Genomic DNA, 23,871 nt, shown 5'->3' with positions numbered 1-23,871 from the left:
GTATGTTGTATGCATTTAATCACTCCATGAAATGGGTACCATTCTGTGAAGGAGAGAATGGGAGCTTTGAGAGTAGAAGACAGTTGATCAAAGCTAGCAGACAGCAGAGCTGGGATTTGTACTCATGTCTGCTCAAGTTCACACTCCATACAGCTAACCATTATTTTGTGTTTCTAAGATTTGTCACATAAGAGGGTTTTCAATCCATCTTAATTTGGGACATGTTATACTTCCTACAGGGCCATTTTTCTTTTCTGTCCTTATACTTTCTGCATTTTCTAAAGCATGAGAAGTTGAAAGAACTTTTGTCCTTTCATGGGCTTCAATCTATAAACAGCCCCAGCTGATTTGGAAACCCTCCTCTCTCTTTGAAACTCTACTAGTTTAGTGCCCAGTTCTTTCTCAGGATACACTTTCTGTTCTTAGATCTTTATGCAGAGATAGCAAAAATGGAACTTCTAATTTTGATGGCTTTTAAAATTAGTTTGGTTAAAGGACAGTGCTTTGGTTCAAGATTTAGGTTCTAGTTCTGCCTCTGGAATTTATTCTGTTGTAGAGCAAACAACATTGCTTCACCACATTGTTATTGTAAAGTTAAAGATCAGATGTGTGAAAGTCGTTAGGCTCAAGAACCACGGTTTCTTTCTGTGTTAGTAATCATAACAGCTGTGGTGGATTATTGAAACCAGAATTAAGCAGAATAATTTTGGACTCACTGTGGCATTGTGAAGATCTACTTTAGATAATTTTAACTCTTTTGGCTTGACTTGAGAATAAACTTGGACCACTACAAGCAGAGAGATATCACATTGCTATCTGAATTATCTTGTAGTAACAATGACTCTTAAGTTACTACTCTGTATCCATTGATTAAGTAAAAACTTAGGAATGTTTCCTTGTGTGGAGTGAGACAAAAGAATGGGAAAGAAACCTGAATCATGCACATTAGTCTAACCAGCCTGGAGAAGAGGAAAGAAAACAGGAGAAATGAGGCTCAAAAGGATCCTTCAGAAATACCCCGAGGATTGAATTCTGGGTCAGCCACATATTAGCAGAATCAGTTGCTGAGTGTACCGGATTATTTTGACATATCAAAATACCATGCTCTCAAACTAGATGAGAGATTTAAGTGAGCTGGCAGAGCTTTGCTATTTCTGAAAACAGTGAACTACGATTCAATAGCTTGAGAGATCATCCACGGACATCTCAAAGTTCAGGCTTGTTTCTCCAAGGCACTATGCATGAGGTGGAGGTGGGGGAAAAGGAGAGAGACAGAGACAGAGAGGGTGAGAGAGATAGAGGTAGGTGAATAGAGGGACTTTGGGTGGTTTCCTGCTAAATCCTTTAGCCTTTTTTATATCTGTTCTTTCATTGACTATTTTCAGCATCTCAAAGTGCTCCTAGGTACCACAATCATCAGGTACGACAGCGAACATTTTTTCCACATTCATTTACTTTTTTTTAAACTTTGAAACTTGGATATATTTTGAACAAGAAGTTAATGTACCTATTGAAATTCCTGGATGTGCTGTGGTAGGTGCAGCTCTTCCTAATGCATACTGAAATAAGTACCTGAAATTGCTTTACAGCCTGCCTTCTTAGGGTCCACTTAAAATTGTCTTGAGAAATGTTCCATTCATTCAGTTTTAAAGTAGACATGCAGAATGCCTAGCATGCACAGTCAGTGGGAATATCCAGAGACTAGAAATTGTACTTTATTTGGTAGAATTTTCTAGATGTATTTAAAATTGATGAATGGGAACTAGGAATCTCCGTAGATTAAAGCAAGTTTGGGTTAGAACTTAAGTTTAATTTCGTTCTTAACACACAGCAAACACTAGTGAGTAGTATTTAGGTTATTTAAGTTTCTAGACTTTGCGAATGTTTTCTCCTATTAATTTCCTGGCAGAATTTTTTTCTTTTCTGGAAAGTTTTAAACATGCCTTGGCTTCAAAGAAGGAAGAACAGAGGTTTTGCTTGCTCATTTCAGTGGTGAGACATAACTAAGTCCCAAGCCAGAGTTTAGTTCCGAGGTGGTATCTGAGCAGAGCACAATCGTTCCTGCCTTCTATGAGGCTTGGTATGTAGACACTGAACTTACCCAGTGTGCTAGAATGTGCCAGGCCTTGGAAAAACTGTGGGTAGGTAAACAAAGGCCTTGCTAGCTGGGAAGGCAGTGAGAACGGGCACATTGAGTGAGGCATTAGGAAGGCAACGTGTAATTTGTGGTCAGGTGAATGTCAGTGCTCTTGCCTCCTTAGTAGATCTCTGCAGAAGAGGGTTCTGCAGAATGTTTGGGTTCTTCTGACAGCTTTTAGTGTTAGTAATTCCCAGTCTTTCTGCTCTGACATCCTCTCATGAATGTGAAGCGGTAACTGAGGAACCTTCCAAATTAGTTGGCAGATCGAGATGGCATCATTTCCACAATGTCTTAGTGGGGTTTTCTTTCCAGGTCCTCTCTTGTTTAGGTGTACATAGGCGCATCCTGCCTAATGGGAAACAATGTGCCAGTGGTGGCTGGGATCACTGGGTGAGTTTGGTCAGGGAAGGAAGGACTTTGGGGGATTCTAGAACAGTCCTGCCCATCTCGGTGACTGACTGAGTGGGAGAAGGGTTTGAGTGCATAGGGAAGAAACAATGAATAAAACTAATCAAGCTTTGCCTTATTTAGGGAATGTTTGTACGGAAGTTGAGATGGAAAAATTCTGACATCTATGTCATCGTTTCTCCATCGTTTCTCCACTAGCCTGAGCCACCCCTGCCGACCACCACATTCAAAATTCAGTAGTTGAGAGAACTGTAATTGCATCCATGTGGGGCCGCTTAAAGGAAAACTTCCAACCTGTCCTCACACTGGGTGCCTGAATCCCCACAGTGCTAATTGTGTTGATGACAGCATCCCAGCTTAGACTTGTGAAGGTGCAGTATACATGTATAGGCTTTTAAAAGAAATGTTAGCAGTATTGTTCTCTTGAGAGAAGCAAGAAATAGCCCCCTGGGGGACCTCACATTACTTCACTAGTCACTACTGTGTTGCCAGAGACCACACCCTCTTCAGCTTAACCACAGAAGACTATTTCTTTTGGCCCAGACTAACCTTGAAGGATTCAGCCAGTCACATTGAAGCTTTGGGTGCTAGACATAATACGGACAGAATCCAAGAGTTATTTCTATTTTATATGTTTTATTTAGCATGACTGCATTAAATTTAAAAAAAATCATCAGAAGTTTCGCTCTTGAATCTAAAATGCTTCACAAAATCACTGCCATTTTATGTGTGTACTTATAGTCTAAGCACATTTAAGAATGTAAAAGTACCAGAATAAGGTAGCGGCTGCACACGATGTCCTAGCTCCTTTCACTCAGACATGGAGCAAGTTGAGAACATGGATTGAACTTTAGTGTTAGATTTTTAGTTTCTCTCATCTGGCTGGGTTGAGGCAGTGTTTCCTTGGAAAAATAGATTGTGTTCAGCTTGGGAGGCTGATTTTTCACCATTGGCTTTTCCCTTTAATAATTGAAAACCACTGTTCATTATTTACATAAAACTGTCTTTTTCTGGTCTGCTTTCTATAACCTTTCCCCTCATAAGAATTTTAAGAATTCCCTGACTTTCCTCTGAGGGATTTTATGCCTTCTTTATCCCAGATGTGCTTAGACTGGGCTGAGGGTTTTTTGATTTTGTTTTGTTTTTGTTTTTCATTTTTTTTCGTGTGTGTGTGTGTGTGTGTGTGTGTGTGTGTGTGTGTGGAGGCCAAGGTACAACTGAACATCTTTAAAACACACACACACACACACACACACACACACACACACACACACACACAAAGCTTTTAAGGAAAGATAAATAGGTAAGATAATATGTGAGCTTGCATTAAATTTCTGACTTAACAAATGACACCAAAATCTCATAAGCAAAATGAAAAGGCAGACATAGCTTCAAACAGTAAAGGAAAAATGGACCTGTATCATTCAGTCTTCCCATGCTGGGGGTGCTGGGGTTTTCTCTTCTGAATAAAGGCATGCTGGGTCCAGTTCCACAGCCCTGGGCTAGCCTTCACTGAGGGCTGCTGCTGTCCTCCCAGGGAGCCTCCGGTGGTACTCTGTCACCTCTGGCCCACTTTCTGCTCCTACAAAGAGGACAGTTAACTTTATTCACTATTTTGTCTGCATAGCGTCTCAGAGATGGCCTATCCCTGGTTTAGAATTTAAAATGTAAGGAGGAGGAGGGGAGACATTAAAGTGAAAGGGGCTGCATTAAGAAATACAGGAGTCTTTTTTTTTTTCTTTCATAACTTCTCAGATTCCCAGAAGACAGTTTAGCACTAGTTTTTGGTTACTATGGTTTATGTAGTAATGTCTTTAGACCTTTACCATAGAAATCTAAACTTTTCTGAATGATGATATGTGAGAAAAACTTTTTTTCTTTCCCTTTGCTACAAATACAGTTGTCGTAAGTTGTGTTTTTCATGATGAATTCTATCTGATATAGAGTGCTTGGTACTATAAAATCACCTCTGGCTGGGATTTAGTGAGTTTCTCCCTAATTCAACTTTTTGCATACATGAAGCGATTCACCAGCTTACTTTGTAAACCTTTAGTTCTGGTAAGCGAGATTCCTACCCACGGTGTGCATCCACCAGGCCGTGTTTCCTTGAGTGAGAGTGACGTGAGCTTCTTTGTGTCTGTCCTAGGACCTTTCGAAGATGGTTTGGTTGCCTTGGAGACTTGGAGATCTGATGCCACGATGAGGACTCACACACGGGGGGCTCCCAGTGTGTTTTTCATAAATTTGCTTTGCTTCGTGTCAGCCTACATCACCGACGAGAACCCAGAAGTCATGATTCCCTTCGCCAGTGCCAACTATGACAGCCACCCGATGCTGTACTTCTCCAGGACAGAGGTGGCTGAGCTCCAGCTCAAGGCCGCCAGCTCCCACAAGCACATTGCAGCCAGGCTCACGGAGGCTGTGCACACTATGCTGTCTAATCGCTTGGACTACCTCCCTCCCTGGGATCCCAAGGAGTACAGTGCCCGCTGGAATGAAATCTATGGAAACAACTTGGGTGCCTTGGCAATGTACTGCGTGCTGTATCCAGAGAACATTGAAGCCCGAGACATGGCCAGAGACTACATGGAAAGAATGGCGGCGCAGCCTAGTTGGTAGATTTTTGTCTTTTCCTTCTTACGGTTGTAGCCCTGCAACTTAAAGAAATAAATCCAGGGGCTGAGGATGTAGCTCAGTTGGTACAGTGCTTGCATAGCATGCAGGAAACCCTAGGTTTGAGGGAAGATGAGAATTTCAAAGTCATCTTCAGCTACATGAATAGTTGAGGCCAGCTTTGGGGTATCTGAGACCTTGTCTCAAAAAAAAAAAAAAAAAAGATGCCATATTCAAATGAGGCTAGATGCTTTTGGGGTCTTTGTGTGTGGTTGCTAGTTATTTGTGTTGCCTATTGTGTATGAATGGCCTACAATTTCAAAGGACCTAATAACTTGCATATTTCAAGTTAGAAGGAACATATTGAGACGCAACTTAACCAAACTAAAAAAATCGACAATTTTCCAAATTGAGTAAACAGTATCATTTTGATTGCTGAGAATTTATTCTCTTTTGTTTAACATATACATCTTGCACCACTTAATGACCAACACACATTCTGAGGAATACATCCTTAGGTGATATTGTCATTGTGTGAATACCACAGAACGTACTTACACAAACCAGGATTCTATTTGTGCAGGATACAGCCTGTTGCACCTAGGTCCAGGATGATTAGAGATAAACAATATAAGATGAAATAAAACCGAGATGTGTTAGACAATATATGAGACTGCTGCCTGCATAACACAGCATGCAGGTCGAAGGTTAATTTTTACAAGTGGAAGGAATATACTCTAAGATAACAGTGTAAATAACAGCATATATGTAAATTGGTAATGTAGTTGCTTATCAGGTATTATGCACCATAACTAGTGTGCTACATGTGTATATATGAGCGGCAGCACAGTAGACTTTTTTACAGTAACACAACATTAAACATGTGACTAATCAGTACACGGTGCTGTAAGACTAGGGTGGCTACAATGTCACTAGGAATTTTCAACTCTGTCTTAATCCTGTGGAATCACTTTCCTATGTGCTCTCTCTTTGACCAACATATACCATCATGTGACACATGACTGTTTCCTATTGTCTATTGTTAATTTAATTGACACCCTTCCCTCAAACTGATCAGATTTTTTTTTTGTCTTTTTGTGACAGGGTCTCCCTGTAGCCCCAGCTGGCCTGGAACTCACTATGTAGACCAGGCTGGCCTTAAACTCATAGAGAACTGCCTGCCTCCCCCTCCGGAGTTCTGGGACTAAAGGCATACACCACCACACCCGGCTCTGAGTAGATGTTTCATCAGTAAGACATTTCAACCAGTTAACACTTATTTGTATTTTATAACAATAAAGAGCTAAAAGTCAATGTGATGGGATTTTTCTGGCCATTTATGAACAAGGTTCTACCAGCATAGTACCCAAACCTGTAAGAAAACTCAGGTTACAGTATGATTATAGAAAGAATCAGATTATGTAATAGTTTTCCTTCAGAAATTTAAGAACAAACTTCCCAATTCTTTCTGGTTGGCTTGAATTGTTTATAATTAATGCTTCTATCTGCTTCTAAAAAAAAAAAATAAGGGTTGAACTGACTAAATTAGGGATTTGGTGGGATTTTTTTCCCTAAACTATTTTAATACACATTCACAGCTCAGTTGCGCTAAAAATATCTACAAATTATATGAAATATGCCTTTAAAATTATATGGGTTGTAACTTGTCATAAAACTGGAGAGAACTCATTTTAAATGCTTAGAGAAATCTGTGAATGGTTCTGTGATAAGTTGTATCTTTAATGAAATACACATTATGTATCACAGAGGTGAAGGACAGCAACTAGAAAAAAATAGTTTCACATTTCTTCTCCTTTATTTTGAATTTTTGCAATTTTCATACAATATAGTTTGATGGTATTTAGATCCCCTCCTCTACCAGTAGCCCCCCACTATTTGTTGTACTCTCTTTTATATATTTATAATATGGCCTGATTTGTATCCCCAAATGTCCTTCAGTGTAGGTCTATCCACTGAAAAGTCCCATCCCTGTAAGACACTGTCTCTCCCCCTCCCAGCAGCCATCAATTGCCAAAAATTCCTTAGGTTGGGTTGGAATTTCTTCCTTCCTTCCTCATGTCTAGGCTGGGATTTTGTTTGATTTGAACTTAAATGGAACTTGTGCATGCTGTCACCACTGCTGTGAGTTCATATGAGTAACTGACCAGCTGTCTCTAAGACTCTTGTTTCCTTGTGATCATCCATCCTCTCTGGCTCAAAATCTTTCTGTCTCTTCTTTCGCCATGATTCCTAACAAGAGGCCACAGAGTGCTTATCCCTGAATAGGACACCTATCTGACATTTCTCGAGAGCTTGTTTGGAGGTTCTAGCAGGGGAGTGTAGCTACTAATATACCCTTGACTGAAAACTGGTCCTCCTGTATTTGGGGAAAGTCATTCTCTATGACCAAGCCTGTAGCTTTGGGAAGGATGCATGGATCATGGAGGGAGGAAGGGGATGAGGAAGGGGACACCTGCCGAGCCTGCCAGATCAGCCAGATCAGCCCTGATGATCAGTGGGGAGAAAGCTGTTGAAGCCAGATCACCCTCATGTCCTATCTGATATTTCTTAATGAAAAATATTATGAAAGAATTGGCGTTAAAAATATCAGAGCTGAATTTTTAGGATTATTGTTAAATATATGTATTTATTTTGAAATTTGTGATGCTTTAGACTGAAAAGAGCCCTTTTTCTCTGACTTGTTACAAGTACAAAGCTTAGCCATGTATATAGTATTTTCTTTGACTCACATTAACTAGATCACATTCTATGTTTGACAAGATTGTACTGTTTGGAAAAAAAACTCTTTTTTGTCTATATTTGTTTTAGATAGATAAATTGATTATGGTAGATTAAGGTATTGATAAAAAGCTGGGTGTGGTATCTTTAATCCCAGCTCTCGGGAGGCAGAGGCAGGCAGATCTCTGTGAAGTCACGGACAGCCTGGTCTACATAGTGAGTTCTAGGCCACCTGTGGCTGCAGAGAGACATTGTCAAAAAAAAAAAAAAAAAAAAAAAAGAAAAGAAAAGAAAATGTTTCAGAGAAATAACTGCTGCAAAAGCCCTTCTAGTTCATTTCACGAAAGACTAATAGATTAGAAAATGCCTTTTGAATAGAATTTTTAGCACAGATAAAATAGCATTAAGAAATTTGTATGTATCTCTTCTCTGCCTTTTGGCTAAGATCAAGTGAAGAAAATTGCACAGGTCCATCCAGTGCAGTTTCACTGTAATACACACATTCAGATGTGTAAGTTCTCAAGAAATGTACACTGTAATTAAGATTAAATACCATCTCTGAGTAAAGAAGGAAAAATAGGTAACTTCAAGTAAAATGTTTAACATTCATGTAATTTGTACAGGTTCAGATCTGTTGATCATTAGGGGTCGGGGAGACTGACTAGTAAACGTAGGAACAACTCTGCTATTTCCCTGTAACCAAAAGTCAGTTTGTCACTTAGTAGGCTGAACTGAACTTAGTAGGACGAACTTCTTTCTCTTGACCTGGCCAAGCTAGGGCTAGAAATTGAGAGTGCAACCCTGTATCTGGAGTTTGATTTTAGATGTGATGTGGAATAGACAGTTAAGCTCCTTAAATATTTTAGATTGTGCTTTTTAATGATCTTATGGAAATGTTAGCCATTTACAAAGAAGGACATATAGTCCCTAGACTCTTAAACATTCATTTACATTTGTGGTTGAACATAATCACTTTTTTATAACTTAAAACATTTTAAGCTGTTTTTTTTTTTTTTTTTTTTTTTGCAATCCAGTTGCTTTGTTTAAATTGCTCAACTCGACCATGTTTCTCACTATGTACAGGACAGTATTCTGTAAATGTCATTGTCTTAGAATGTGTTAGTTACTTTTCTGTTGCTGTGATAAAACACCATGACTTATAGAAGGTAGACTTTATTTGGCTTATGGTTCCAGAGAAAGAGTCCCTAATGGTGGGGGAGGAGTGGTGGCAGGAGGGGGCCAGAGCGGAAAGTCTAGTGATCACATCTTCAAGCAGGCACAGGAAGCCTAGTGAAACTGGCAAGGCTTAAGAACTCTCAAAGCTCACCTCCAGTGACATGCTTCCTCCAGCATGGCCATGTCTCCCACGGGTTCCACGACCCTCCCCAAACAGCACCACGAACTGGGGATCAAGTGTACCAATACTTGAAGCTGATAGGGGGACATTCTCATGCAAACCACCACATAGAATATTGTGCACCTATATTTTATTTCAGAAAAAAAGGACTGGCTTGTATTTCTGAAAGAAACCAATAACTAATATTACAGATTTATTTTTCTAAAAATTTCCTTCAGTGGCTTCATATATGGAATATATTTTCCATTTTCTTAACTAAATTGCATTCATTCACTTATTTAATCAACCAACATTTATTGAGCATCTGTTGTGTGTCCTGTACTGTGGTAGTGATATAGAGTCAATGATGAAGAAATGGCCCAGCAGTTTTACAATTTGTACCCATGATAAGTAGTCTAAACAGTGGGTACTTAAGACTGAAAGCAGGGATATTTCTCCCCCTTAGAACTAAATGTGAGGATAATTCAGGAAGGGTTTTCAGTCACGACTTAAACAGGAGAGGAAAAGGGCGAACTCTGGAATCATTCTCCTGCACCTGATTCCAGCTCCCTCATTCCAGCTGAGTCACTTTAGATTAAATTTCTCAGCTTGAGCATTAGCATCCTGGTGTGCAATGTTACAGTAGCAGCTGTATCTACCTTCACAGAGTCATAAGATTAAGTGAGATAATGGATGAGCAATATTCCGAAAAGTTTTCTTTGCATCCTAAGCCCTCAGTAAACAATAGTGGCAGTTGGTGATAGTGGTTGCTACTGATATTTTTACCTAGTGCTTGGACCCTTTCTGGTTTATAATCGTTACTTGTAGGTTTTAAGAAGGAAATAATTTTGTTCAGAGATTTTTATCACCTTTATTCAAATTGTTCTCAGAGCTAAAATATCTGTTCAACTCATAAAATCTTCCTTTGATATTGTTCCATTAAATCTTCCCACATTGGTCCCCAGGGTCTGTCTTTATGCAACAGTCTAGTGGTAACACCTGAGATGAAGGCCTAGGAGAAAGTAATAATGACATGTTTTGTCTCATATTAAAAAGTCTGCAAGAGGTATGCATGCTGTATCACTTACTTTTCTCTTGTGTAACAAAGTATCTGACAAGCAGCAACTTAAGAAGGAAAGGCCTATTTTAGCTCAGAGTTGGAGGCTACAGTTCATCCTGATGGGGAAGTTCATGCAGCATCCAAAGCATAATGAAGCTGGAGCTCTAGCTTCCCCCCTTTTTAGGGAATCCAGGACATAAAGCCCAGGGAATGACATCACCCACTTCCCATTTCAATTAGTCCAATCAAGATAATCCCTCACAGCATGCCCAGAGGGTTGCTCCTTAATCCTGTCAAGTTGACAGTATTAATAATCATATTTATTGAATTTCATCCACTATTTAGTAAGTAGATTTAAAGGTTCACATCTATAGTTCACTAAAATATTGTATCCATTATGAAAGAAAAGTTAAATTATGTAGTTGTATTGTTTCCACCAAATATACTAGAAAGCATAAGAGCTATCTGAAAGATTGTCAATGGTGGTGGTTGAAAAACGACCATGTGTGCTATAATTGTGTTTGTCTCTAAACAAGCAAACGACTAGGTACTACAGAAGAATGAGGCTAATCTGTATGCTCTATCTGCCTTTGTAGACCCACATCCTTTCCCAGAAGGTCTTTCCTGTTGTCTTCCTTCTGTTATGCTAAACTTCTGTTAAGCTTAGTTCTAAACCTCAATTAAAAATATATTATTTCAGGCCGTCAAGATGGATCAGTGCGTAGAAGGCCTTGCTGCCAAGCCTGACCACCTGAGCTCAATCTCTGGAACCCGCAAGGTAGAAGGATTGTTGTCACAGTTGTCCTCTGACTTCCACATATGCAGTGGCATGCACGTGGGCATGTGCTCACACACACACAAATACATAAATAAAACATAATTTTAAAACATGGAAGTACTGCAAATAAACAAAATACAGTCCTTTTTCATCAAGAGTTTAAACTCTAAGTCAGGAAAATAATAATAAAAAGCATTCAGTAGAAACTTAAAAGGGATTTCTAAAAAAAGATCAGTTTAAAGAGATTTTTGGAGTCAGTATATATTATTCTACTTATCAAAAATATTCATAATGCACATGTTTTTTATTTGCTTATTTGTGCTTGCTTCTACTGTACCTTCTCCTCCATAACCCCTGACCTCAGCTAAGGAAATACAAAATACAAGATTCAAATAAAGTAGCTGAGAAAGAAGGAAGTAGGTAAAGAGGGAAGAGATGGGCTGGATGAGGAAGGAGCTGCCAATATAAGCCTTAATCCATGACCAAGAGCGGGGAGTTGCCAAAATAAGCCTTAATCCATGACCAAGAGCGGGACACGGGTGTACCAATTTTTTTTTTTTAAGCAGCAAATATAGTAGGCTTCCTCAATTTTAAAAGTTTGTAGTGTCGACAAGATTAAAAATCTTTAAATTATTAAAATTTAATAATTGTAAAAGAACAATTATTGTAGACCCAGAGATCATAAGGAGTCTTCTGGGATTTTCATGAAGAGCCCTCAGCATCTTCATAAACATCCCACTGAGTGTGTGTGCAGAACTGAACTGGCATGGAATTTTGATCTCACTGGGCTGACAAGAGAAACTGCCTGTTTGCTGTGTGCATGGATTCCCTTAACAGGATCTCCTAGGCAAATTTCACTAAAATCTTCGAGGAAGGAGTGGGGATGGAAGAAATGGACATATGTTTTAGCCCAAGCCACATTTTACCACTAGTCTGGTTCAATCCTGCAATAGAATTTTGCTTATGTTAGAAAATGAAATGACAGCATGTGTGTCCATTAGGCAGCACCCGTTCACATTGTGTATCTCAGCCAAGTTCTTGGTAGATGGATGGCTGTGAGCTTGATATACTCCTTAATACGTCCAGAGCTTAATGCAAATAAGACAAAGGTTTACTCAATTATTGGAAACCACTGTAGGTTCTAGTCACATAAAGAAAGTGTGTGTAAGCTTACCATGTTCCACTTAATCATATGTAGAGAAGATAAGTGCATTTAAAAGATAAGATTGAAAAAAACAAAAAGATAAGATTGTAACAGAGGATTTGTCCAAGCTAGAGTTGACAGCTAGTGTACATTTCCGAGCAAGTTTTCAGGGCTTTCCTCTTCTGTTGTGCATCCTGGGAAAGCAGACCTGACGCAATGGTCTTTGGAGGCAGATCTGTGCAGTGCTTGTGTCCTAGTTCTGCCATTCTAATTAGCCATTTGTCCTTTGATAGATTTCATAGCTGCTGTAAATGTATTTCTTTGTAAATCATTGATGATTCTTCTCATCCAAGCTTGGTATAAGAAAGGAAGAAGACAATGTACAGGAAACTCTTAACATTATGTGCTTGGCACATAGTTTTACTAAGAATGTATTATTATTATTATTATTATTATTACAAAAAATAGGTGTGAAGATGCTGCTTTAGACTGCCAGTGGTTTGATGCAAACACTCCATTTCACCTACTCTGATCTAGTTTTCTGAAGTTGTGTTTTGGAGAAGTATTTGTTGTGGATCTTTCCTTATAGTATTTTTTGCTTCCTTATCATGAGACAGCAAATAAATCACAGAGGAAAGAAATTACTTCACTCTTGCATGGGAGCCATTTGGCTGCAGAAACCAGAACTGGTGAGGGAAACAGCAAAAGTTGAACTTTTGGACAGAGAAGTAATTGTACTTTTTTTTTTTTTTTTTATGCAACAGACCATTAAGACCTTGCTTGTGGGTTGCAAACTTCTGACATCTGAGGGTATGTTTGTAAAATAATATAAAATAACAAAATTAAGAAAAGAAAAAAGAAAAATCTGGCAGGTTGAAGTGAACCAGTTGGTTTCATGGACGTCCTTACCAAAAACGCGCAGCGGGCTGCCGTTCTCAGCGCTGCCGGCCGGGCTCCAAAGGCAATTCCTTGCAGCTGTTTCTCGGGCTTTTTGCTTTCCCAAATTGCAAGCTGAGGTTGAGAATCAAAAGGGAGAGGAAGTAGCTGGGCCCCAACACATGGAGGTACAGCACTGCGAGTGAAAAGATCAGGTTTTCCTCTCACGACCTTCACGAGGAAGGCGGGGAGGTTTGCCTACCAGACACCTGGAAGCCATTAAAGTGGACTGGTGGAAACAAACGCTGGGCTGTCAGAAACCCAGCCCCCAGTTCCTCTGTTTCTCTGTCATTTATGTTTTTTCTGACTCTTACCCTTCCCGCCACTCTTTCTGCATCTTTTTCTGTCCTATTCCTTACATTCTAAGACCTAAAGAAAGCTCGCCGATTTTACCTGAGTTTAGATCCTTGGAAATAGAAAGGGAAAATAGCCTTTGGCTCCAAGCCTTTTTAGACTGGTCAGTTTCTTCAAAATTAAGAATCTCAAGAGGTAGGACGCTGACCATTGGGAATTCCCTTCTTGACTGCCATTTAATGAGCGGGTTGTTCTCCCGTATCACTACAAATGGATCTTGTGGATAAAAGTGGAGCAGCCCACAAGCCTTGGGAAAAGCCAAGTCAGGTGTACAGGGGAAGGTGAACTGAGCACTGATGTCGGAGTACAACTAAACTTGTATGGTCTCACTTTCCGTAGGATGCTCCCCTAACCTAGAGTCTTGCTACTCAGCTGACTTGAACTGTACATGGTTCTCCATCTATTTCAAATGCACATGGGGATAAAATAATTCTCATACTGCCTCTTTCTAAAAAGAGCCTTAAGGTATTTTATGGCAGCTATAATCACATAGTTGAAAAGAAATCCCAAGTTAATTTTCTTTGTAGGGTTTGTGTGTTGTTTAATGCTAAGATTCTTTCCTACCTCCCACGCTTTTAGTGTGTTTTGTTGCCTGTCTAAATACAATGTAGGCCTTCAAAGTTGCCAAGGGGAGCTGTGTTCCAGGCTGGAAGAAGCTTCCTCCCTCTTGTTGTGGAGTCTCAGTGTCTTTCACCTCATGTGAACAGCACAGGTGCCATGAATGTATAAAGTTCTGTAAATGGAGCTGGAGAGATGGCTCAGTGGTTAAGATGGCTCTTCTTCCAGGGGACCTGGGAGCCCAGCACCCACATGGTGGCTAACAACTGTCCATAACTCCAGTTCCAGAGATCGGACACCCACTTTGACCTCCAAGGGCATTGTATGACACAGGTGCACCTCCTACATGCAGGACATACATTCATAAAATAAAATAAAATAAAATAAAATAAATAAAGTTCTATAAATAAGAATTCAGTATTAACACTACTTAAGATGTGGACTTGCTATCATTATATTTTTGGTAGTGCTAAACATATTCACAATGACTTCTGAGACTAATAAGGGTGTACTCAATGGCCCTCTTGTAATGCCACTGTGATGGCCAGTCTTGATTGTCAGTTTAATGTACCTGGGAAGAAGGAACCTCCACTGAGGAATTTTCTCTATCAGATTGGCCTGTGGGCATATCTGTGGGGCATTTTTTTGAGTGCTTATGGATATGGGAGGGCCCAGCTCACTGTGAGTTATGCCATCCCTGTGTGGGTGGGCCTGGGCTCTGTAGAAAGCCGAACATGAGTGTGGAAGCAGGTCAGGAAGCAGCATTCCTCCACGGTCTCTGCTTCAGTTCTTGTCTTCAAGTTCCTGCCTTAACCTCCTGCCCTGGCTTCCCACAATGGTGGACTGTAGCCTGTAAGATGTAACAAACTCCCCAAGTTGCTTTTGGTCATGGTGCTTATCACAGCAACAGAAGGCAAACGAGGACAGGTAGTTCATTTTACCTTAGGTGTCTTCAAAATGACTTTTGACTTTTCGGGTCTTTCTGCTTTACCCATTAAGTAAACATGGGTAAGTAAGTAAGATTGTAATCATGCTTAACAGACTTTCTCATCCACCTTTCCTTTTTCTTTCCACACGCTGGCTTTGGACAGCAGGAATCGATATAGTCTTCCACATAAGCCTGTGATTTAGAAAGTCTTTATGTAGGATGGCCTGGCAGGGGTGAGTCAGGAAAAGAGAAACTTGTTAGAAGCTCATAACATCAGTCAAGGAGGAAAATGAAGACCACAATTAAGGCAGAGAGTGTGGGAAAAGAACAAAAGAAGCATTTAGGACAGAAAATCTACACAGAGTTTGATTGGATATGGGACACTCTCCAAATGTGATTCTTTCAGCATATGGGATGTCCTTCGAAAGACAGAGTCCAGCTCCCTTCCATACCGCTGACTCACTGAGTAGTGGTCCCTGAACCTGCGTTTCTAGTAAGTTCCTCATGTGATTCTGAGGTATGCTGAAATTTACATGGTAACAGAGAGGGCTTATGAAGGATGGTCCTTGGTGGCTGGTTGCAGATTGTACCCAGGTGAGAGAGGGACTATAGGAGGAAGAGTGGATTGGTAAGAGAGAGAAAATAGTTCTTTTTCCCCCTAAAGCATGTCTTTTTGTGTTACTGTTTCTTCCACCCACTTATCTGTCTCACTTTGCTGTATCAGAGTGTAAACAGATCACTATCAAGCCCTCTGCCCCTGATGTTTCAAGGGCTTGTGGATATCGTTACAGTTTGGATCTGGACTGACCCTAAGGTTCCAGTGGTAGAAGCTTGGTCCTTAACTGTGACCCTATTTGGAGGCAGTGGAAACATTAGGAGGTGGAGGCCTTAGTAGTTTGAGGAAATAGATCACATCGGGGTTTGCCCTGGAAGGATATTCTGGAACCCCAGTGCCTTCCTGACTCTCTGCTTCCCTGCTACCGTGGGTCAAAATAACTGCACCAGTGACTATGGACTAAAACCTCTGAAACCGGTCTTTCCCCATTAGAAGTGCTTGTTCGTTTCTCTCTCTCTCTCTCTCTCTCTCTCTCTCTCTCTCTCTCTCTCCCCCAGATATATATACACACATATATGTATAGGTATGTATACATATGTATATGTATGTATATGTGTATATGTATGTGTATGTGTGTATATGTGTGTGTGTGTGTGTCTATCTGCCTATCTCTCTCAAGTCTCAGGTATTGGATCACACCATGGAAAGCTGACAGTCACCACTATCCTTGGTGTTTGCTCTTTTAGGCCCTTCTGACTCAGCTACTGACACAGGTTTCTGATCTGCACTTTGCACAGCTGCTGCTGCTGTTATCTGTCCCAGTTGTTTTCCTCTCCCCCTAGTCTCTCGTCACTCGTGTTCACTCTTGCCACTTTGAATGTAGTTTGTTGTTCCTGATTCTGTGATTATTGAATGTAGATGAAAACTTAAAGAAAAAGTATCATAGAGGTTAAAAGGGGGGGGGGGGGCTGTTGCCACCTCACTACAAGCATACGCTGTATCTAGCCCTTGCAGATCTTTTTTCCTTTCAAGAGTGTTGTGCTTTTGTTGTTTTAGAACTCTCATTGGCAGTTTGGCATGTAGTCTTCCCTGGGATCACTGAACTGCTTGTGCTGGCATCCTCAACTCTGCCCCGAGCCTGAGCGACATTAGTTGTCTGCTTCCAGGTAGCCTAGACTCGCCCACCTCTTTCCTCCCACCTTTCTCTCCAAACCTATCCACACTTCACGATTCAGACTGACTTCTTCCTCCATGACATTTTCTCTTGCCCCTCATCTCTGGTAATTCTCAGAGTTATTTTCTGTCCATATATTGATTTGTGACAGGAACTAGACTACATTACATACCTGGTTGTCTAATTGGGCGATCAAGTCCCAAAGAAACTTCTTTCCAGAAACCTCAGGGCTCCATCCCAACCCTGACAGTGATTCAGATGCTCCATAGGATGTTTCACCTGAACTGTAAGTTTTGGTTTAATGTGTTACTCTCTTCTATTGGCATATAAGCTTAATAAGGGTCTTGAGAGCATACTGTGGGATACCTGCCATAGACACTAATAAATTATACCAAATGAATAGATCTTCTTTGGAATGAGTGTCTAAGCTTGCCAAGACCTTGAGTCCACATAGCTGTCAGTCTAACTTGGTGCCCTGCACACTGTGGCTGCTCCTGTGTATTTGGCCTCACTTTCATTCTGAAGACCTGCCTATCATCAGTCTTTAGTACAGTCTGTCAGCCTGTACATCATGCAGATTTGGCTTCTGTAACTCAGTTCCTTTTCTACAAGTTGGAGATAAATATGATGCTTGACTCATTGTTGCTTCGAGGATTAAAAGAGTTAAACACTGTGGCATTAGGTTGGGTGTTACTGTGAGCTTTGTTACTTTGCTTGTATCTTTACTTTTTTATGAATTGATGCCAACAAGGGCAATTTTTATTTATAATTAAATGTGTGCATGTAATCATTTTCTATAAGTTAATCACCCAACATAGTCTGTTTTAAGCATGTTGCTAAGTATTGGATATAAAAATATAAGTGAAAGTTACGTATTGGTTTTGCTTAGGGTTGTTGGTCTATGGAATATTAATATTAATTCAAGTGGCAAATAATGTGATCAACGAAATACAGGAAGACCCAGGGGTGCTTGACTCAGGTCTGCAGCATGGGAGAAGGCTTTCTAATTGGGGCTGGGAAAAAATAGGAGTCAGCCAAGTGATGGTGGGAGAGCCATTGTGGACTGTCCCAAGCAAAAGTAACTGGGTGATTAGAGGCCTGGGAATGTAAGAAAGCAGAGTTGCTTTTGAGGAACCAAAAATTTCATGTAGGAAGAGACTGCAGTTTTGGAGTTTCAAGTTCAGAAGTAGATGCTTTGAGACCTTGTTTGCCATGTGATGGAGCTTGGACTTTTTTCTTAAGAGTGCTGTGAGGCTGTTGAAAGGTCTAACAGAGCAGCAACATGATCAGATATGTTTGTATAAACCTTTTCACACTAAAATAAAAGTACATTGAAATAACAAAAGTATTTTAAAGCAAATAGTCTGGAAATCATAATACAGGTCAAGAACAGGGACCCCAGTCACAGGAGCGTGGGGGCTAGAATTCGTTCTATGGTAATTTGTCCTTGTGCTTCCTTATAGCTCCTGCAAGTGTGCTGTGTAGACATTATAGCTCAGTCTTTGCCTTGCTTTGGGGGGGCGGTGCCTCACTGTTTTCCAGGCTCATCTTTAACTCCCTTAGCAACTAAATACTGAAACTGCAGATGTATGCTGCCACATCTGGCTTTAGTCTGCTCTTTTTCAGGGTAGAGGAGTGTTGGTAGATATGTGTGTTGGTGGCAAGTGTTGGGGATGTAGCCCTGAGCCTTCCATGTACTAGGCATGCATTCTATCACTGAGCTACACCTAGCCCCATCTTTGCTCATTTTAAACTCTTTAAATCTCCTTCACCTGCAGCTTCCCTTACACACTTTTATTTTCTTCCCACTCTATGGAAGAACCTAGGCCCTTTGTCCTGCATAACCTCTCACAGTCTCAGTGCTGCTGACTACATACTCATGGTGTTGTTCCGTGAGTAATTCGGTCTTGCCTTCAGGCTCCCAACTCGATGCTGCAACTTGACTCCACTCTGATCACTTAGATACATGACTGTTCTTTCATTCACATACAAAAATATTTGGTAGTTTCTCATGTGGCAATTTGTGTTTTAGAAGAATCTTTGATCACATGTAGGAGTCTGTGGCAGGGGCAAGCCAGGAAAATGTCAGGCCTCCGTGTTTATCCAGATAAGATTCTGGAATAGGAAAGAAATGATAGGCTCCAATAATAAGGAATTAGCATTGATAAGACTTGACAGTTGTGAAGACCACAGGGGACAAAAAATTTCTTTTTCAGATGTTGAGGGAATGATAGGACTTCTAACTGGACTTATAATACCTGGAGTTGTGGAGAATGCTGACAGCTAGGGTACGCTGAGGTTGTAGTACCGGTAGACCCTAGAGAAGATGTCCAGTTCACATCTCTTAGGCTTTACTGCCTATTATATTCAGTTATGTATATATATTACATACACATGTCTATACACATAAGTTGTCACCAGGAAAATTATACAATAAGAAATATGTCTTTAAATATAATACACAATTTCTGTTGGTGATAGAAAACATTTGAAGGGAAGATCAAAGATCAGATTTAATCAATGTGGTTCTACTACAGTACATCACTAATGAGTAGCAGTTGGAAGAATGAGAAAAAAAGCCAGGCCTCTGAGCCCCATGAATCCCTTCCTGGAACTGAAGCCAAAAGGAAACTTTAAGGAGGCTCCACACAGAGGGAGCATAGAGCAAAGGAATTGTGCCAAGACGGAGTGTAGGTAGTGCTTTGGGCTTGGAGCAAGTTAGTGAGCAATTTGTAGTTCATATTTAGATTTATTTGCAGTGAATTCACTATTACAAGTAAAAATCTGGGAAAGGAAGAGAGAAGAATAAGTGAAATATGAACATCTAAAATTGTACCATGCTGAACTCTTGGCCATATGCTCTTTCCATTGTTAGAAACTGAACCCAGAGAGCCTTGCATTACTGAATTTTTAAAACCAATTTGAAGTTTATGGGGTATTTTACCTTTGTTGACTCTTGATGTCAGGGAAAGTTTTAAAGTATGGCTTAATGTAATTTGATGGCATGCCACTCACATGATCAGAGAAATGGAGGAAATGTGATTTCAGTCAGCGGTGGGCTCAACTTTGACTTTCAGTATGACTACATCTAAATCTTAGATATCTTTAGATTTAAAACATTGAGGAAGTGTTTAATGTATTTTGAGGATAGCTCACAAATTTGTCTCATTTTTTTTATTCTGTTTTGTGGCAGCATATGAGAGAGCCCAACCTGGAACATTTGTTTTTTTTTTTATGATTCACAAAGAAAAGTTCTAGATTGCTCTTTTCCCGTTCTGTTGTCATTTAAAAAAAATAAAGGTATGCTTTTTGAACTTATGTCCCAGGTCATAAAATATTGTTGGAATGGAGTACTACCACATGCGTAATTTGATTATCTCTTTTGAATATGAACTGCTTCTAAGTACCCCCCAACAAATGTTTTGAAGGACAAAGTATGCCCCCTTTGTTTTTGCTGCATAATAATAAGTTATTTCTTTTCTTTTTAAATTGGCTGCCTGAGCTCGCTTAGAATCTTCATATCCACACCACCATTCAGCACCTTATGCTGGCTACTTTGGACACTCTGAACTCGGTTTCCTGGGCTCCTTCCTGATGGTCTCACAGTGGGTCTCGAAGCTGCTCCAGGCCCCTTGCTGGAGAGTGTCTGGGCAGCCTGGGCTTCCACCCAGCTTCTTTCATGGAGCAGATTTTTGCTGGAATTTCTCTGCTTTCTGGACACATCTATTTACAGGGTGTCAAGTTTTCCTTGAAGACAGTGCTTTCAGACTTGTTTCAGCATGAAACACAATTTGCTCATAACCAACATCTGTGTATCTTTATATCTGTATTTACATAATCATTCATGAAATTAATATATATGCACACCCATGTATGTGCATATGTATATATAAACCCATATTTCATGGAAAATGGTCCTTGTATTTAAATCATGTTTTGTAATCTTACTGTTTTCTATTTCATTCTATTTCTGGTTAATTAAATTCCAATAAAATATGCTGGTCATAAATGCTCACAGAGAATCCCACTCTAATAACCCTCTCATTGAGCATCTCCAGTAAGGGGACCATTTACTTGCTTGGAGTGTCTATTCTGTAATAACAGTACTTAGATTGCTTCTTCCCCAAATACACAGAAAAGCACCTTTATTTCATTAAGAAGCAGTACCAAGTCTGTGATTAATTAAGCACATTTCAGGTTTCCAAGGCTTAATGGAATAAATTTTAACATATTATTTTCTGTTGGTACCCAGAATAAAAATCAGCTACAGTCCGTTCACTGTTTTCAAAAGGTCCCTGGATTTTATGAAGCTATATATACAACTTTAGAAAAGCCATTAAAAATCAAATTGTGAAAGAAAGAGAATTATTTTATTTTATGTGTATGAGTGTTTTGCTGGCATGTAAGTGCACCCATATATGCAATGCCCACAGAGGCCAGAAGAGAGCATTAGATTCTCTCAAACTGGAGTTATGGACAGTTAGCTGGCAACCAAACATAGGTTTTCTGTAAGAGCAGGCAGTGCCCTTAGCTGCTGAACCATCTCTCCAGGCCTGTAAAAGAAAAATTTTGATAAAGCATTATAAAGCAGGACTATCAGGGACATGCCATTGCTGAGAGGATGGTGTGAGGAAAATGCCATTGCCTGTTTTCCTTGCTCTTTAAATGATGGTTCACTTTGGTTTTAGTTTGCAGTGATTTAGTTTTCTCAACAGGGCACAATCTAGAATCACCTAGAGAGTCTCTCTGAAGGATTGTTTAAATTGGCTTGGCCTGTGGTTACATCTTTGTGGGATTTTCTTATTGCTTTAATCGAGTTGGAAAGATGACACCATTCCCTGGGTTTGGGTCCTGGACTGTGTAAGTGTAAAGAGGAGGCTAAGCACAAGGAACCATGTGTGCATTTATTTCTCTCAGCTCTTGACTGTGGATGTAATGTAACTAGCTGCTTCAAGTTCCTGCCTTGATTTCCCTGCAGTAATGGACTGTAATCTGGAATTGTGAGCTAAAATCAACCTGTTCTCTTACTTTTTGTCAGGGTATTTTATCACAGCAACAGAAATGAAACAAATACAGTAAATTTTTTGGCCACAGGACTGTTATGAATATTTGTGCATGTGTGTATGTGCACCACATGTGTTCACAGAGCCAGAAGAGAGCGTTGGAGCCCCTAGAGCTGTAGTTGCAGGCGGTTGTGAGCCATCATGTGGGTGCTGGAAACTGAACTCAGGTCCTTTGCAAGAGCAGCAAGCACTCTTAACTACTGTGCCATCCTTCTAGCCCTTGATTACAGTTTTTATCACAATCAAATTTAAAGCTTATACCTCAGACGTCTATGCCCTTCTGCAAGTTGTGCTGTCAGAACATTAGAGGATTGCACCTTAAAGTAAATGGGAGATAACTGAATGTTAGGCAGCAGCAAAAAAGAAAGAATAAATCAGGCTCCAGAGAGCTGAGGTGTCAGACTCCTTAAGGGAAATGCATTTGTTGTTATAACTAAATACCATGGACTAGATAGTTTAAAATAACAGATTCATTCTCTCACAGTTGGGGAGGTCAGAAGTCTGAACAAAAGGTGTGTCAGAGGGTTGGTTCTTTCTGGAGGTTCTAAGGGAGGAAACCATCTCTTTGCCACACTCTCTTGAGTCAGGTGGTTATAGAAAATCCTTGGAACATAAATATATCTTCTCTCTCACTCTTATGTTTTTTCTTTCCTTTTTTTTTGTCCTTTTTGAGACAAGGTCTCCCTGTAGCCCCAGTTGTCCTGAAACTCACTAGGTAGACCAGGCTAGTCTAGAACTCAGAGATCTGCCTGCCTCTGCCTCCCAAATGCTGAGATTAAAGGCATGTGCCACCATGCCGGCCTATGTTTTCTTTTTAATTGCAATATAGCTCATCGTTGTAAACAGATTACACTTTTAATGAGATGAATATTAAATGTTTGCATATTTTTACAAGGCAAAACTATTAATAACTGAACATTATATGGTTTTTCAATTTTTATGAACCTTTTTATTTTCTCTAAGATTATCAGCAGCTTTAAAAAATTGTTTAATTTTCTATTATACGTTCACCACTAATTATGAACCAAATTTTTAGCCACTTCTTGTAAATCTCTCAATTCATTAAACAAGACACTTTCTTTGTATGTGCGGCAAATGTGTGGGCGTGCTTGCTTTCTATGCATGTAGAGGTCAGAGGTTGACTTTGGGTATCTTTCTCGATTACTCTCTACCTTACTTTTTAATATTTTGTTTATTATTTTTATTTTATGTGTATGCATGTATGTAAGCACACCTGTGCCATGCAATGCTAGCAGAGGTCAGAAGAGGGCATTGGGTTCCCCTGGAACTGGAATGGTTAGCCACCATGTGGGTGCTGGGAATCAAACCTGTGTCCTCTTCAAGAACAGTCAGTGCTCTTAATCACTGAGCTATCTCTCCAGGCCCTCTACCTTATTTTTTTAGACAGACTCTCATTTCGGCTAGACCAGCTGGTCAGTGAGCTCTGGAAATCCTTCTGTCTCTGCCTCCACCAGCACTGGGGATACAACTGTACACTCTGGGCTTTTTATCTAGAGTGCTGACGATCCCAACTCAGGTCCTCATGCTTGCACTTTACCCACTGAGCTATCTCCCCAACCTTGAAGCAAGACTTTCTTATGGCATTTTTCTCATCAGCTGATTTTGAAGGAACTGCCGCCTGCTTTGGCTTGCTGCCGTCTGCATTACTTCAGCGCTAACTCTGCTGTGTTGCGCTCGCCTTATCCGGTTCTTTGTGCCATGGGTCGGGTGTTGTCTTTGTTTTTTTCTACACAGCCTAATTTGAATGAAAAGTTACCCCAGTAGTTTCAGGGAAAGGGTTTGTGGGTGGGCAAATTTTGAGACATTGGATGTCTGCGTGTTTCTTCTGCTCTTGTGTTTAAATTGTACTTGGCTGAGCATAGAATTAAAATCTGGACATGGTCTACAAGTTTTCTAAGCATTGTTTCATGGTATTCTAGTTTCAGGTGTGGCTCTTGAGGTGTCTGCTGTCACTCTTATTCCAGGTGCTTTTGAGAGAGTGAAACCCCGCATTTCACTCTGAAGCTTTTGGAATCTTTTTTTTTTTTTTTTAATTCAGGGGATTTTTTTCTCACAGAAATATT

The 23,871-nt window shown here is 40.1% G+C and overlaps 1 protein-coding gene across 3 annotated transcripts in view; it reads left to right on the top strand.

Moving 5' to 3' along the window:
- Nucleotides 1–23,871, top strand: part of Dse (dermatan sulfate epimerase) — a 76,870-nt gene that overhangs the window by 27,098 nt on the left and 25,901 nt on the right. For 2 of the 3 annotated variants that reach the window (XM_029555587.1, XM_029555588.1), the window contains exon 2: nt 4,695–5,163. In XM_029555587.1, the coding sequence (XP_029411447.1) occupies nt 4,695–5,163 (469 nt within the window). Of the gene's footprint in view, nt 1–4,694; nt 5,164–23,871 lie in introns of those variants that run through there. The other variant, XM_017802949.2, reaches the window with a different exon arrangement.

The sequence above is a fragment of the Nannospalax galili genome, unplaced genomic scaffold (genome assembly GCF_000622305.1).
Source record: "Nannospalax galili isolate Female #2095 unplaced genomic scaffold, S.galili_v1.0 scaffold546, whole genome shotgun sequence".
Lineage (NCBI taxonomy): Eukaryota > Metazoa > Chordata > Mammalia > Rodentia > Spalacidae > Nannospalax > Nannospalax galili.
The sequence above is the reverse complement of the archived record's forward strand: the minus strand, read 5'-3'. Positions and strand labels throughout refer to the sequence as shown.